The sequence below is a fragment of the Notolabrus celidotus genome, chromosome 5, assembly GCF_009762535.1.
Source record: "Notolabrus celidotus isolate fNotCel1 chromosome 5, fNotCel1.pri, whole genome shotgun sequence".
In the NCBI taxonomy this organism is placed as follows: Eukaryota; Metazoa; Chordata; class Actinopteri; order Labriformes; family Labridae; genus Notolabrus; species Notolabrus celidotus.
In genome coordinates, this window is record NC_048276.1 from 24,592,314 (window position 1) to 24,609,607 (window position 17,294).

The window sequence follows — 17,294 nt, forward strand, 5'->3', positions numbered from 1 at the left end:
CTTACCCTCTACACGGTTCACTAAATATTGAAAAAAAAAGGCCATAATTATAGTGCATTGGTATTGTGGGTCATTGCACCACATCCAATAAAACACTTTTGTTTTTTAAATGTAAGTGTGTGTGTTTTTTTTTCCTGTCGATTAAACAGGTTAATGGCATCGACCTCCGAGGAGCCACACATGAACAAGCAGCAGCAGCGCTGAAAGGAGCTGGACAGGTGGTCACCATCTTTGCCCAGTACAGACCAGAAGGTGAGGGAAGCACAACCACAGGAACCCTGTGCTGAAAACATCCTGACACACCACTCATACGTGGGAATAACACTACATTGTCTTGTTTCTTTGGGTTGACATCTTAAGATCCCAAAGTTTCATGTGTCACTTGTTACACCTGACAAAGACATTTTTCCTGCACTGAAAGGTCTCATGTGATTTTTTTATGGATTAAATTTGAATGAGGGGAAACAGAGTAGAAAAAGAAATGTGCTCTCGCCCACCCCTTTGCTGTTTTTGTTGAATTGGAAGGAATGGTAAGTATTTTTTAAGATAATAGTGAAGAATGTTAAGTTTCACAGTCAGTTATTATCTTTAAAAAGTGTGACACATTAACTCTAAGTGTAATACACGTAGTAGAGTCTATATGGTGATAATTAATATGTAGCCTGAGGCAGAATGTTTGCCTCTGCTTGTGAGATACGAGCCACAGAAATGATGTCCAGCCAGGTCAGGATGCATGTGAAAACGCTGAAGTAGCTGCCTAGATAGAGTGACTTCTTATTCCCACTGCCATCACCTAAGTTAACAGGCTAATCTTTAGCAAAACCTCAGTAAAAATAAAGCCTTTCATTGTTTTCTCAATTGCACTAATTTCAAAACAAGTATTTTTATAACAATTACCATCATCCATTATAAGAAGAGTCTGTCTAAAGTTTTTGAAGTATTTTTGTGAGGTTCCAGACAAGGTTTTTCTGAAAAGGTTGGGATGAATTAACCCAACTAACCCAAAAGCTTTCCACTCTCAAACATACAAGTTTGAGAGTAGGGCATGCTCATGCCGATTGTAATTTGGCTGTGACTGTGCCAGCCTTCAGTAAGTGAACTCATACTGGCTGAGACAGCTGTGACTGGTGTCGTGTCTCCTCTGATCAACATCAGCAGGAGCTGTATCACTGAGGGCAGCACAGACAATGACGCATGGTCAGAGACCACTTACTGTGTCAGAAGTGACAACCTCACAAACTGTCCAGACCATCGTACTGAAAGCTATGACCAAGCTTTCTTTATGCATTTCTTGATTTATGCTATGAGCGTCAGACAGGCCGGAGCCAAAAGTGTTGACAACTGCCCGAAGAATAAAGTCACAGTGTCAGATCGCTGTTGCTGGTCCAATGTCAATAATGTTAAACAATGCTGAGTTCAGTTTTACAAACTGACTTTGCTCTGGCTCACAGTGGACTCTACAGCTCTGCGGGAAGTGAGGATGAATTGAGAAGCTATTTGATGTGACAGTAATGTGAAGCTCTCTGTGACCTGGACTCTCAGTTCATTTCCGGCGCTGAGGTGGTTCTTTGAGGAGGTAGAACTATTCTTGTCATCAGGTTTTTACTTTTCTGGGGGAGGAGGGGTTAGTGACGACAACAATGGGTACAAAAACTGTGGAGTTGTTCCAGTAGGTTGTTTTAGTAAGAAGTTGAACAATGAGCTGTAGTGGCTGCAACGTAGTCTTTCAAGGCTCAAAAGTATCTCAGTGAGAAGTGTTTGTTTTTGCTCCACTGACAAAGTTCCTGGTCTACTCTACAGCTGTTTTGACTGCTTGATATGTTGGTGTTATTGTATTGTGCTGTGTCCATGCTGATAATTTAAATCACAGAAGTCTCAGTACAATTTAAACAAACTAGCCAACTCAGTGGATGTGGGCCAGCAACTTCAGCAACATAAAATCTAAGCATGGCAAGGAGTCTGGTGATTTCAACAGAACAAGGTTGAGTTTTTTTTTAATTACATTGTTTTTTGACTCTCTGAAAACAAATCTGAACCTGTCAGTGACAAAATCAAGCACTGTTAGCAGGTATTTTTAAATGGATGCAATTATTAGGAATTTTAATAATACTAAATTGGATTGCCCTGAAGGATTATGTTGAAGTCATAACTCCATTTACTAAAGAAGCTGCAGTGATGTTGTATTTAACAGGCTTTTTTTTTTTAATATGGCCAAATTTCAAATAAAAAACACCCTCATTCCCCTTTAATGTGGACAAACTGGGCTCTGACCCCCTCTGAGACTAACATCCACTTTCTCTTCTTACCCATCAGAACTTGCTCTTTGCTCCCCGAGACGGGCCCACTCTCCTGCACCAGGTTTGTGCCATTGGCACTTGTGGCTGCTCTGATTTTTAGCATCATCCACAGGGCTTGGCTAAGAGGGAGTCACTAATGTGATCACAGACAGTCTGTGCACACCTGATCCTCCTCTCCCAAACTGTTTGACTCACTCCTCCTCTGCACATGCACGCTTCAAACCCTCCTGACTTGACCTTTTGTTCCCGTGCTTGTGACCATTCAAACTGTGTGCACACACTCTTCCCCTTTGACCCTCAGTTAACAGCTTTGTGAAGTATTTTTTGGCCTTATTGCATTGCTTGTTTTTAAGTTTTACTTCAGTTTCCAAACTTTCTTAGCTGTTTAAGAAAATACTAGTGATGTCTCTAGATCAGCGAGGACACAATTATCTCTCAAATAAGATTTTTTTTATAGCCTAGAGAGCTATATTTTCATATTTCTGATAAACTGAACTAAGTAACTTCACTCTACAATATGCATGCTGGTAGCACAGTGGAGAAATGTATGCTTCAGCTGTGTTACGTAGTCACATAAGAGCACCTGCATGTTAGAGGATCAACAGACGGCACTCCCACATAAAGCTGGTGATCACAAACATCCTTCAGATGTGAAGAGAAACTAATGCAAATACAATATGTTTATCTGAAAGCTCACACACAACTTTTTTTTTTACTTTTGAATTATTTCTTAAGTCAAACACACAGTTGCTGTGTCTTAACTCAACTAGTTGATGCTCTTCTGAAGCTGAAGCACTGAATAATTTGATTTTCTGACCCCCTTTAAAAAACTGATATTTGAAAAGTTGCTTCTCTGGTCTTGTGGTCAAACCTGCTGAAACACAAACTCAGATTTTCCCCAAAAAATCTGCATCATTACTAGTTAGTTTTCACAATCTTTCAACCAGTGAAGTATGATTGAGTTGGATAAAATCTGGCTACCTGTGCAGTTAATCAATTGTTCCTGCAGTAAGATGGGTTGCAAATGATCTAAATCCAGAGCTATAGCTTAGCCAAGTCTGACAGAGCTGACAGGTAATGATAACTAATATCTGTCAGGGAAAGAAGAGCAAACCCGGACACAGCTCCTGAGGCCAGCTAGTGGGTTGTTTTGTTTGCAGCTGCAGATGAGGTCATGGTTTGGTATCAGGTGTTAATATGAGCCAGGGTGAAGAAATACACATTTTTCTTAACTCTGGCAATCAATGTGAGCCTCAAATTAGCTTACCGCTCGGTCTGAACACCGTTTTGGAAGTTGAAAAAAACAAAAAAGAACTCTCCCCTTTCCATGCCTCTGTGCTGCTTACCATCTCCTTAGGAGAGAGAGACAGACAGACAGACATACAGACAGAGAGGAAGGGGAGAGACAGGGAGAGAGAGACAGGGAGAGAGAGAGAGAGAGAGACAGGGAGGGAGAGACAGGGAGAGAGAGACAGGGAGAGAGAGACAGGGAGAGAGAGAGAGAGAGAGAGAGAGAGGGAGAGAGAGGGAGAGAGAGGGAGAGAGAGAGAGAGAGGTATTTCCCTCTCTCTACTCAGTGCTGCTCTCAGCAGGGTCACAGAGTTAGGCTGTGCGTGGAGAACAGCGAGGAGCTCACAAGAGGAGCACAGTTTATAACAGAGATGACAGCAGAAGACATTACACCAATGTGAATATGCAGAAAGGTACGTGTGATACAATTTTAGTGAACAAGAAAAAAAAAAATAATGGAGTCGTTTATCTTTTGAGGGTAAGATGTGATTTGTTTTTTTCTTGTAAATGATAATTGAATGTTGGAGGTGACCTCTTGGTTCAGTTTTGTGTGCTAACATGTTTAGTCTTAGCCTTGTTGTTTGCTTTGTGATGATGGAGTGTCAGTCTTAGATGAAAGTATAGAAGAGTTAGCTTCAAGAGTTGCAGTTCTGTATAAGGTTGGAAAATAGATTATTTTTGGCTTCAACTAAAAAGCGAAACCAACGACGACATTTTTTGTACTTTGAGCGATATTTACTGTTTACTCTTAACTCTTCCTGCCTTGAGTTCCAGCGCTCAGGTAGTGCAGACACTTGTGGTTAAGGTCGTGTCATGACAGAGCATGTCATGTTGATTTTCTTGAAGTGACAGATAAGGCAGCCCTGCCTGAAGCTACCAGCTCTGTCATGGTCAGAGTAACTGCACTGTCAGGAGAAGCTAACTCATCAGCAGTGTGATGTGTTTTGCATCCTGACGTCCTCATCCTCGTCCCAAAAGCCAGGAGCGATTCAGTTCATGACCTCAGACGTCACTGCCTGCAAACCCTGCTGGGTCATACAAAGTGTATCGCTGTAAACAAAAGAAAGACACCAGGTGTAGCTCAAAACTGGAGATAATTTTATTCAGCTAACCCACATAATGTCCTCGCTGAACTTATGATGTCAAAGATTCAAACAAAAACCTGCTCATGCATTAATAGTGTGACACCTGTGTTCACCTTTGGACAGCTATGTTAAACAGTAGATTAAAAATGGAGAAACTCTGATTACCTGCAGTCGTTCCTGACACGTGACACCTTCTGAACAAATACACAAAACAAAAACACTCTGTGTTACAAAGTGTTATCTAATTTGTTCTATCTATTGGATTATTAGGCAACATTTTACAGTATTAGGAAGTAATAGCAGGCATTTTGAGGGAAACTGAATCATGTTCATGAATAGCTTTAATTGTTGTTATCTTAGCAGCTCTTCAGTGCACACGGTCGATCATTTTCCTCTTCATAGTGATTTAGAATTCTAATGACACGACCAGACAGCTAGCTTGTCTTGGTGTTGATTCATGTCTTGCTTTTCAGCAATATGTCGTCAAATTGACTCTCTAAGTTACAGTCGAGCCCAATGTTTCTTTTTGATAAGCTTACAAGAAATATCTTGCATTGTCAAGTGTCGTCTTAGATTCTCTCTCCGATTCTCTCTCTCTGCCTTTATCCCTCTTTCCAACCCTAACATTCTCTCTGCAGATTTCCATCTAACATGAGTCTGGTCTTGCTCGAGGTTTCTGCCTGTGAAAGCTTTCCTTGCTACTGTAACTTGCAGTAACTGGATTATGATGGGATCAGACTGAGTCCTGTCTGTAAGATTGGACTTCATCTTATCCTGTCTTGATGCTGGGTCTTTGTTAATTATATAAATAGGGTACAGTCTAGACTGGCTCTGTTTGTTAAGCGTCCTGAGATAATGTTTGTCGGGATTTGACTGCATATAAATAAAGATTGATTGATACTCAAGTAGTTGACGTTACTAATGCATCGGAAATTGACACATCACCAACTTACACAAAGTATTTTAAGATACGTAAGCTGTTGAGATATTATTATTAATCGTTTAATTATTAATTAATAGTGACAGAAACCAAACATTAATCTACCTCAAGCAAATCGCCACATTTAGCAAGTAACAGGCAGAACTCGGGAGCGGAACCAGACTCATGTTGAACAAGCATCTGCTGAGAGCATGCTCGGAAAGAGAGACATAGGGAGATAAACAAAGAGACAGATGGATGAAGACAAATGAACAAACAGAGCAACAACAGTAATAATAGTCAAAGTATGTGTGATATTAGCACCAACAATGTTGATCAGCTGATCTGTCTCATACTAAAACATTAACAACTAAAACTATGGTTAGAGAAAAAGTAGATCTATGAATCCGTGCACGCAAATAATGGGCTCAGTTTAGCTCCTTATTTTAAGACACTGCCGTTCTTCATCTCAGGATCATTGAGTTTGACAGACTATAATTAGAATAAATGGCTGGAGAAAAACTTTTACATTTAAGGGCAGGGTTTCAGTAGCATCATCAGAATGATCTCCTCTTCCCCAGCATGTACTGGAGCCTGAATTCAGACCTGGCTGTCAGTCTTGATCCGTTCTAATCTTGCCTTGCAGAGTACGGGCGATTCGAGGCCAAAATCCATGACCTGAGGGAGCAGATGATGAACCACAGTATGAGCTCTGGCTCAGGATCCCTGCGAACTAATCAAAAGAGATCGCTCTATGTGAGGTTGGTCTTTTTTTGGATTTCACCCTAGTTTTGGCTGTTCAAGATATAAGGCGGCCCTTATCATGCCTTCAGTTCTTTCAGTGTGATGTCTGCACAGCAACATGAAGTGATTCCTTCTTTGGAAAGGAGTCTGTTGTTTTTACTTTGATACAGAGGGCTGAAAGGATGAAGCAGCTCATGATGTTTCTTTATGTAAATGTCTGGATTCATGCAGAGACTGAACACAAACATCCTGGTAAATGTCTAATTGAAATAACCCACAGGGACGCACAGTGACTGTTATCTCTGACCTGGTACTGCTGCACCTCTACCTCCTATCTAACAAATTAGAGAAGTCATCACACAGTGGGAGAAGTGAATACAGCTGTAGCTTTGTGTATTGCATTACGGATCCTGATCACCCTTATATCTTCCACTGAACAGGGCACTGTTTGACTACGAGAGGTCAAAGGACAGCGGCCTCCCCAGCCAAGGGCTCAGCTTTAGGTACGGGGACATCCTCCACGTCATCAACGCCTCAGATGACGAGTGGTGGCAGGCCCGTCGTGTCACGCCCCATGGGGACAGTGAAGAAATGGGTGTCATCCCCAGTAAGAGAAGGTGAGCAGAGGAGAGAAAAGGTCTCAACTGTTGATTTGTGAGGAATTGATCGACTCAGAAGAGGATCAGTTGTGAACGATAGTTCCTCATTCATTCAGATGCAGTAAAACAAATCTATTTCCAGACACTCATGTGAATGTTTGACAAGAAAACAGCTGTCATTAAGCTAGTTTATTCAAATACACCAACCCTTATGTACACATGCTTCATCTCAGTGTCTTCTTCTGTCAGAGAGTCCTTATCAATAAAAAGTAAACCCACAGTATGCTACAGTGACTCTTAAGGCACTATGAGGACTGCAGCTGCTGATTTCCAAAAAGAAAATGCAAATCACTTGTCTTCCCTGTCTTAGACTCACACAGTTTTTCCTCCTAGTGATATGTCAGCGCAAACAAACCTTTACAGTTTTGAGGTGCATTCAAATATGAGTCCAGCTGAGAGCACCTGCACCCTCAGCTGTGTGAGCAGCTGATAACAACAATGTCAGTCTGCCCTTGACAGCCCATGTAGTAAACACCAGCTCTCTGACAGCCCAAATAATCCCGCTGTAGCTCATTCTGTTCATTGTGTCTACACATTGCTCAATAAGAAGAGTACAAACTGAATGAAGCTTGGTGTGTTTTACACTTTGCTACTGTTAGTCTCCTCACTTGTGCTGGTTTAGTGGTTGCAGAAGCTGTCCAGTTAGTTTGTGAATTCGTCACTTAGAGAACATCTGTTTGACACTGTCCTCTTTCCACTACATATTCCTGTAGTTCAGCATTTTTTTTCAGTTAATTTGTTTGATCTCATGTCTTTGGTTCATGACTGACGTGGCTCTTTGATTGGCAGGGTGGAGAGGAAAGAGCGGGCACGCCTAAAGACTGTGAAATTCAACGCCAAGCCAGGGTCGTTTGATTCTAAAGGGGTAAGTGATCGTACAAGAGCTGCAAGAGGGCAGTTTTTATGTTTATATCAGCATGTATATGTGATGAGTCAAAGTAGACCTCACAGAACTTAAAAGTCACTGTGTGAAAGAACAATAATCTTTAGTGTAAAGGCTCTACAACAAACCTTTGTTCAATAACGACAAATTATCCATAATTAATCCAGTTTTTAATGTTGATGTTTACAAAATATTATAACATTTGGATTCATGTTGCACATTGTTACAAGTTATTAGTCACCTGAATGTCAGACATTGGTTTGTGAGCTCTATTTATCTCGCTGTGATCATCGACATTCTTTGAACATCAGTGAGCCTTAGCCTAAAATATGAAAAGTTATGTAAGACAGATAATGTGTGATGACATATTAACCTATAAAAACACATATCTGCATCTTTTAAATTACAAACACCAAACCCATCATCTTTCACCTGATACTGACTTCTTTAAGTACGTTGGGGCGTCATCACTCAGCAGAAGACACACCTGTGCACACATTAAAGGGCCCACAGGAGTTGACCCTAGTCCAGTTTGAATTGGACTGATCAAGAGACATCTTTTCGTTCAGTATCCCATGGTGGTATTCATAAATCTTAGACGTGAATTAATTTCACGATGTTAACTAAGAATCTCCTCTTAAAGTTAAAACTAGATCCAGGTAAAGACAAAAGTTATCAGAGCAGCTTCGCCCTTGTGAGAGCCCCTGAAGGTAAAATTGTTAGGAGGAGGGCTTCAGAGGATGAAGACCTTCTCAGGTAGTGGAGGGAATAGCAGAAATGTACTCCGAACACAGAGTGACAGATTGTAGACTATTTAATCACTACACAGATTGTGCAGTGAATATGTTTACTCTCTCATGTACACAGAGATTACAGCATTAAGATATTTGACGACTGAAAAACGGCCACAGTTTCACTCATGATTTGTGTCTCAAAGCAGGTCAGCCCTTTGTAGGGAGGCTGCTATAAATGACAGAGCCAAACTCTGCTGAAAGTAGAGAATAACATCGGCAGCAACCAGCTGCACAGAATTAAAAATAACCACACCTCCTCACTGAGATAAAAGTGTCTGTTCCTAAATAACTCCTGAGCCAGGACTCCTCATTGAAAATACCTTGAAGCTAAGTTAGGAGATCTCTGAGAGGGTTCTGGGGATGTTTGTGGATGCAGGCAGAGGTCTTTATATCTTCATCTTAATAAGAGGGTAAACTATTATGTTGTTTTATTACTTGTCTTTCTGAGCTATGTAACTTTATGTAGAGAAGATTTCCAGAGACTGTGAAGTTTTAACTGTATTAAAAAAAAACGCTGAGATCGTGTAGCATGGATAAAGTGTTCATCTTTCAACACATCCACACTAGAAAGCAGAGTTTTCATATCAAACAAGAACTGAAGAAGGAAATGTGATTTGGAAGTTTGCATGTCTCCCCCAAAGAGGAGTTACACATCAGCTGTGATCAGATCATGTTACTGACAGCAAATCCACTTTATGAAATCTTATCCTTAAGCTTCTTTTTTTCCAACCAGCACTGCATGTTTTCTATTTTCTCTCTTTTAATCCCAGTTATGCCTCTTCTCTCAGAGTCTCAGTGACTCCTTCTTTCGCCGTGCTTTTACTTTGAATGCCTCTGATGCAGCTGTGGCACATCAAGAAGTACAGAAACCCGCTGGATTATGACCCAAACACTCCCTTTCAAGTTCACTGAATTGGCTTGTGTCGAAGTTTGTCAAGTCAGTTTGAACACTACTATAAAATGTTGACTGTGGGAGTTTATCTATGCTCTCACAGTGACTCTAACAAATCACCTATCGAATATCTGGTTTAAGGAACAGGTTTTCACTCTGTGTGAGTATAAGCACACAGTCGTAGACACTGTGCTGTGCTTTGCCCTCAAAGAATCGAGCTGAGAGGATTAAGAGTTCCTATGACTCCATTATAGTGGCTACATGATTGTAATCAGGATGAAAATCTAAATTTCACAGAATCTGCCTTCCTCATGTAGAAATCTATCTTTATCTCCAACTAAAACTGAAAATTGGACTTTAATTTGAATATTAAGACTTTCTCTGACAGTTTTTCTCGCACATGGCTCTCATTTTCTTCCATGTGCTGTAATCGAACAATAACCAAATCATTTTGGAGTCATGAGGAAAAGATATTCATCTCTCACTTTGCAAACTTCTTGATGTCCCACTGCCTGCACACACTTGTTTTGTCTGCATGACTGTGACAGATTTGCCTGTTTGCTCCGTGCTTTTTCTCCCTTCACAGTCATTCAATGACAAACGTAAAAAGAATTTCATCTTTACACGAAAGTTTCCGTTCTACAAGAACAAAGAGGGTGAGCAGGATGGCAGTGATTCAGACCGTAAGTAAGCTCACAAACACGCACGTTCTTCACACAGGGGGTCAGTGTAGGTCACATGTAGGACTGATGTGGGGTTCACAGGTGGATTTCAGGGGCTGAGGCCTCTGCTGTCTCCTCTGAGGGTTTTCGTTCTCTCTCTTTGGTCAGATATATTCAGACTCAGGTGCTGATCAGTCAGCAGGAGAAGCCAGATCAATGCTGATTGTTTGCCTGTGAAATGTCCCCACATGGTGATCTTGTGTGGCCCTGCAGGGATCATTCACTCTTAATCCAAACCAGCCTTCTGGTTATCATGTTGTATCTGGCTCCCCCTGCTGGCTGCCCAGTAGAGTTTACTCTATGGGCCTGCAGCTCTTTCCTCTCCGTCTCAAACCTTCTGCTTATGTTGCGGCTGTCGTCCTTCCTTTCTCTCTCTTGTTCTGGCTCTCTTTGGATGACCCTCAGGACATCCTGGGGATGGGTGATGATGGGTATGGGACAAAACCGTTCAGTAAGTTGGTTGATGAATGATTTCTAATCTTTGTTTGACCGTCCACCCCTAACCGCTCTCACAACAGCAAACCTCATCCTGCTGAGTGCATGCTGCATTTGTTGGATTTGTTGCTTTTCAGTTTGCAGAGTGTTAGCAAGGGGGGAAGTAGCTTCACTGAACTCAAGGAGTGCGTTCAGCTTTTAGTTTCTCTGCTCATTTGTTTCATTAATGTGACACCTGCAGAGTCAAAGTCACGAATGTGAAGAAGTGAGTGAGGCCTTGGAAAATAAGGTTGTCTTTTTATTAGTAGTCAGAGAGTTTAGAATGTATACAGTTAGAGGTCACAGTTTGAGAGATGCATGGTCACAGTTAAGGTGTATGTGGATGTCAATGTGTGTTTAAGATGCAGGGGCTCCACAGGCCGCCTGGTTGAACATGTTTAATGAGTCAGTCCAGCATACTGGAGCTTCCCTGTTTGTTTCTGGCATGCTTAAAAGACCTGTAAAGCGTTCGTATAACTGCACCCCTTACTGACATTACTCTGGTGACTGATCACTTTAGTGCATGTCTGCATGACGTCGGCAGAGATAACTTGTGTCTTTGTTTGTTTGTCACCCTGTTGGTTTGATCATGTACCTGTTACGTCATTTATCTCAAAGTGATGTTGTACTGTGTGTGGATACAGACGTATTCAGCACCTGTGACTTGGTTTAAAAGGGTATTCTGGTACTTGTACACCTTAGCCTTATGTTTGCCTATTTGCAGGGCATAAATAAGAAATCGAAACACAAAGTTTGGAATCATTCGAGCAGTCAGTCAGTCCTTTCAAACGCTCCTGATTCACTAAAATCACTTGCTCAAACTGAAGTTACTAAAGTGAACCCAAATCACCCTGGTGCTTTTTGTGCCAGCATCTTAAAGTGTTTATCCATCACATTAGTTTCCCTGGGTCTGGGATTTACTCATTTGGGGAAATAAGAAGAAACAAGAAATAGAAAATACAACACTTGTCAAATTACATTAGTAAATTGTAACAGTTTAGCATGTGAATCATTTTTGGCATGAGCTGTATTAATCATGTTTGTACCATCTTGACCAGAGAAGTCGATTTGTATAATTCACTTGTTTTTAAACTGAACATTTTTTCACTGTTCTCTCCACCAGGAAGTCAAGACGACGTCATTATCTCATATGAACCTGTGATGCGGCAAGAAAGTAAGTTGTTACTCTCCTCATTGTGTCAGTAAAAGCTTATAAATGTTAAACATTCCACAAGAACTCAAACTTTATTATTTTAAACCATGCGGGTGTGTTGAGAATTCAGCCAAACTCAAACTAGATTTAAGGTTGTAAGGTTTCATCTTGTGTCGGCATTTACAGAAACCATCTGTGGCGACACATTACCAAAGTTATGCTGCCAGAAACATTTCACGTGTTTTCTTTTTGGTCTTTTGGTCCGTGGGACTCAAACAGTAGTCTCCTGGATTCAAGACTTGATTTGTGTTACCCTTCAACGACACCCTGCGCCACATCCTCAGTCCTTTGCCCCCTTTAGGCTGTCGCAGACATAATCCAAATACATAACAGTCAAATTCAGGCTGACACCAAAGAAAGGGAAATGCTCTTCAATGATTCTATATATCATATTTTTTACCTCAACTGCTGCCATTGTATGGCCCTAATTAAGTTGATCCCTGGAGCAAGTCCAAACCTCTCTTTAAGCTAGCACGTTGCTAACTCTTCTGCTTTCATATGAGACTTGTTTTTGTTTTACTGTGCAGCTTATGCTACACCCTCAAGATGTACAGCACCCTTCTGGTTTTTGAAACATCAGTGACGAAAGCTCACTAATGCTGGTGGAGTCTTCTAAACAACCTGTAAGAAATACAGTCTTGTTTTTTTTTCCTTTAGTTAATTATGCCAGGCCCGTCATTATCCTCGGACCGATGAAGGACCGGATCAATGACGATCTGATTTCAGAGTTCCCAGACAAGTTTGGCTCCTGTGTGCCACGTAAGTAGTCCATAAAAACGTAACACAGGTTGAGTTTTTGCTGTCACTTAGTAATATGACATGATGATGTTGAAACAGGGACGAACATCAACTTTGTTTTTAGATTTTTTGTCAGCTACATAATCCTGGTAGCAGAGACCATGATCATATTCTCAGTGAAGTCTCTTTCCACACTCTCTGACCTCACCCTCCCGTCCCATTCATGTCGTCTGATTGTCTACACTGTTCAGTTCACTTCCTGTTTATTGATTATTTAACTTTTTTACACTCAAATGCTACAGATCTCCAGATTTACAGCTTGAACCAGGTCCATTATAAGTCTATAGCTAGAGAAACAGAAGCTCAACTCATACAAACCATAGAATAAAAAATTGCTTTCAAATGTTCATCTGGAATTAAACAAATCTGTAGCTGCGTACCTCGACGTACCTTTCTCAGGCCGGGTGGTGAATTTTGTAGGCCGTGATGAAGTTGGAATGTGGTAAGTGAGGGATAATGTATGGTTAGCGGGTGATTATGGGAAATAGAATCCCGACAGGGTGAGACAAGTTAAGCCTAGATCCGAAGGCTAAAGACGAGGTGACTCAGGTGAACTGTAGCTGCTGAGGCGTTGTTATTCCAGCTCCAGACGCTTTCCACTGACTGCAGTGCAGCTTGTTCCCTGTTCTGTGGCGTGCCATTGGTGGCTGTTATTGACTGTCATGGCATTGTTCCAAAAAATAGATACATAAAAGTCACTTTTAAAGTCATCTTTTGGGACAGAAATTATTGCTTGTGGGCCGCCAGTTGCTGACCCCTGGCTTGAAATATGACCATCGGGCTTCAGATGGAGAATCGTCGTCTTTCTCTGCTGCAGCCATCCACTAATTGAACGGCCTGATCTGAGGGATGTTTGCTCTGCATTTACTTTATGTTCAACCACAGAGACTCGTAACATCCTGGTGAGGCAGCTGAATTTTGGACATGTTGAAGTTTTTTGAGGTAAGTGGAGGGGAGGCTGTAAAAAATGCTGTTGCAATAGTCAAGTCGGGAGGTTATGAAGGCGTGGATGAGGGTTTCTGCAGCAGAGGAGGAGAGAGAAGATCTGACCCTCTGCAATGTTGCGGAGGTGAAAAAAGGATACTTTGGTGATGTTTCTGATGCGAGGTCTGAAGGAAAGGGTGGGGTCGAGGGTGATGCCAAGGTTACGGACTACTGGGGAGGGTGTGACTGTGTGGTTGTCGATGCTTAGTGAGAAGTTCTGGAGGGAGGGAAGGAGGGATTTGGGGCCGATGAGAATGATTTCAGATTTATTGCAGTTGAGTTTTAGGAAGTTGTTGCTCATCCAGTGTCTGAGGTCAGTGAGGCAGTTTGTGAGGGTGGAGACGATGGCAGGGTTTTAGAAAAGAGAGAAAAATTAAGTCCATTACAAATTTAGCGAGTAACATCAGTCGACCACAGGTCCACAGTAAGATCAGTATTATCAGCCACTGTGACTCTTTTGTTCTAGTTTTGTGTTTTTGTGTGTGTATCCCTACATGGACAACATGTAACCCTGTTTGACTCACACAAACAGGATAACATCACTCCACTGTGCGCTGTGCTTTTCATTCCTCATCTCCATCACTCAAAGCAGTTTTGGATTTTGCATGTTTTGATTTACCCATCTCTTTATTTCACTGCACCTTTTAAACCAAACAAAGCTGCCAACAGTTCAGGGCGAGAGGGTAAGTGAGCGGATCATTTCAAAGTAAAACTGTGTTGTGTTATGGACAGCAGAGTTAGAACTGTACACTTCCTACACCTCCTTACTTTCATAGAGACCTTAGATAGATAGTCGTCTTTTCTTTAAAGATATCCAGTGAAATTTGTACACAGATTTATCAGCAATTTAAATCCCTTATTTTCTAGATTATATGTTTACAAGATTCATAAGGTGTTACCCTGTTAAAAACATGTGTCAGTATTTGAAGTCCTGTTTCCCTGTGTTCTCTTTTGTGAAAATGTCATGACACACTTTAAAATATGAGTGGATATCTTTAAAATTAGACGTATGTAGCCGTTATATAGAGACCTCATAAATGACCAAAAACAAACAGGTCAGTTTGATTTAAGCTCAGAGCTCCTTAAGAAGTAACTTCATGACATAATTTGTTCAGTTGTCCCGCCCGGGGTCTGGTTTGTTTATGTTTTTACAACAAGACTTCAGCTGAGTATGACAGTAACGTGAGTACAAGTGTAAAGCACCTTACAGGTCATTTCTATGTGTTTTAATGAACTGCGGAGCTCTTCAGTGAAAATAGATGAGAGCAATCCACCCTGGTTCTTTGTCCTTAGTTTGGGCACCTCACATGTTTGGGTGAAAGCAGTCTGTTTGAAGTGACTGCTGGTAAATTGAAACTCTAGGTCTTTAGAAGATAAATGGCCTAAAATATGAACTGGAATATTTAACAGCTACTGTGAACCTAATTGAGCCTAAATCTAATGACCAGCCGGGTGAACATATAAATGTAGACTCTTCTGATCAGTGTTAAGATGAGTGTCTTCTCAGTCTGCCTCCATCAAACAGGACTAACGACCCAACGGACGTAAACTAACATCTCCAAACTTTGAGTTCAAAATGTAACCCGAGTTTAGTCATCTCTTCTTAATTGTATTTATTTTTAATAATTTCTAATATTAATCAGAAATGCATCAATACAGTTAGCCCACTGTTCAATACGTACTGCAGTTATTGGTAATGGTCTGAGTCGTCTGAGTGTTGTTGTTTCTGTGGTGTGAAATCAAATGTGGCCTTAGTGCTGTCAGTATATTTATTTATTAATACATGACTGGAAACATTGGAACAAGAGAGCTCTGAGAACAGAAGCTGTTATATTAATGTAGCTCCTCTTGAGCTAATGGCAGCCTGCAGGCACTCAAAACCAGAACCAAAGTTTACCACATTCATCCTGTCAGACTCACAGGGCGTTCCTTTTACCTCTGTTGTCCTTTGAGGAAGAATGTAATGTAAATAGATTTTTGTTCAGTCATGGTGTTACTCATGTGAACAAGAAATGACGTTGGTGCTCTCATGAAGAGGAGCTGTAGTTAGTGTCTTGTGGTGAGGTTTCAGCATCTTGTCTCTCTGCTGTGAAAGGCTCATTATTGTCCTCCTTTCCTGAAGATACCACTCGGCCTAGGAGGGACTACGAGGTGGACGGGCGAGACTACCACTTTGTGAACTCCAGAGAGCAGATGGAGCGGGACATTCAAGAGCACAAGTTCATTGAGGCCGGACAGTACAACGATAATCTGTATGGAACGAGTGTCCAGTCTGTGAAATACGTGGCAGAGAGGGTGAGACTCTTGTGACACTGTTTATTGAAGCTGAGTTTTAGCTGCACCACATTGAAATAAGGTGTTCAAACACCAACAGTGAAGCGTTTTGTTCCTGCATGTGAAGTCAATGCAAACACAGATGTGTACATTTCTTTTCTTTTCATTTAATGTTGTGAAAGCCTCTCAGTGTTAAGGTTCTCCTGACTTCTGGCCATTACAACCTCCATTTTTAAACCAGTGTTTGAACATTATTTGCACCAAGTCTGGTGTCTTACATATCTTCATCATGTTATGTAGGAAATCCTTCTGACCTGATTCAGTCAGTTCAGTTCTCTTTGGCTGTACATGCTGCAGTGAGCCAGCTGACCCAGGGATGTCCGGCCTGCCTAACAAATCATCCTGCTCAGCACTGTTCAACATCTGGTGACTCAAAGTTACTGTAAAGTTAATCAAGAGAAAGCTCCTGGAGAGGAGATGAAACTCTTAAAGCTGTGTGCTGTGAATCCAGACAGGACAGCATCCTATTTTTGTATGCGCTGTATATCGAAGATGAATATTTGCTGCATGTTTAACCCAACCTCTAAGTGGTCTAACCTGAAGAGCTGAATAACATCAGGCAGAAATAAGCCTCACTTTTGGTCTGCACAAAGATCAAGACCAGTGTATTAAGCATTCGGAGTGTGAATTCTGGAACTATCTAACATCTCTCTCTGGCTCTCTTTAAATCCATGCCTCGGTCTCAGGGGAAGCACTGCATCCTGGATGTGTCTGGAAACGCCATCAAACGACTACAAGTAGCACAACTTTATCCTATCGCCATCTTCATCAAACCTAAATCTATTGATTCTTTAATGTGAGTATTGTTTTTATTACAAACCACTCCTATGGTTCATGTTTCATTATGCTTCCTGTTCTCATGCTGCAATCATCCAGCAGCCTGCATGTTTTAAATCAGTGAAGGACTCTGAGACATAAAGTCCCCACATGTACCACTTATACACAGAGCTGTAATGGTTTGTGTCCAACTCACTGAAAGTAATAATAAGCAGGTATGTGTTATTTATCTGGTCATCAATGTGCATCTGGGGACACTAACTTCAGTGAGTGCTTGGACTCGTGACATGGACTTGAGTATGCCCGTAATGAGCCTCATCCTGGATTTGTTCATATTCAGGATCGATGTTGACTTGAACAGGTCAGCATTTTGATGCCCTCTCCCAACTTAACTTCCAATTATATTTAATTCTCTAATCAATGAAAAAC

At 41.3% G+C, this 17,294-nt stretch overlaps 1 protein-coding gene across 1 annotated transcript in view; it reads left to right on the forward strand.

Annotated features, from left to right (window-relative positions):
* The window catches only part of dlg2 (discs, large homolog 2 (Drosophila)), a 198,269-nt gene that overhangs the window by 174,647 nt on the left and 6,328 nt on the right, over nucleotides 1–17,294 (forward strand). The window contains exons 17-26 of the mRNA XM_034683719.1: nucleotides 150–252; nucleotides 2,314–2,358; nucleotides 6,238–6,352; nucleotides 6,776–6,952; nucleotides 7,784–7,859; nucleotides 10,150–10,246; nucleotides 11,883–11,933; nucleotides 12,630–12,731; nucleotides 15,877–16,049; nucleotides 16,775–16,884. Coding sequence (XP_034539610.1) covers nucleotides 150–252; nucleotides 2,314–2,358; nucleotides 6,238–6,352; nucleotides 6,776–6,952; nucleotides 7,784–7,859; nucleotides 10,150–10,246; nucleotides 11,883–11,933; nucleotides 12,630–12,731; nucleotides 15,877–16,049; nucleotides 16,775–16,884 — 1,049 coding nt within the window. The remainder of the gene's footprint in view (nucleotides 1–149; nucleotides 253–2,313; nucleotides 2,359–6,237; nucleotides 6,353–6,775; nucleotides 6,953–7,783; nucleotides 7,860–10,149; nucleotides 10,247–11,882; nucleotides 11,934–12,629; nucleotides 12,732–15,876; nucleotides 16,050–16,774; nucleotides 16,885–17,294) is intronic.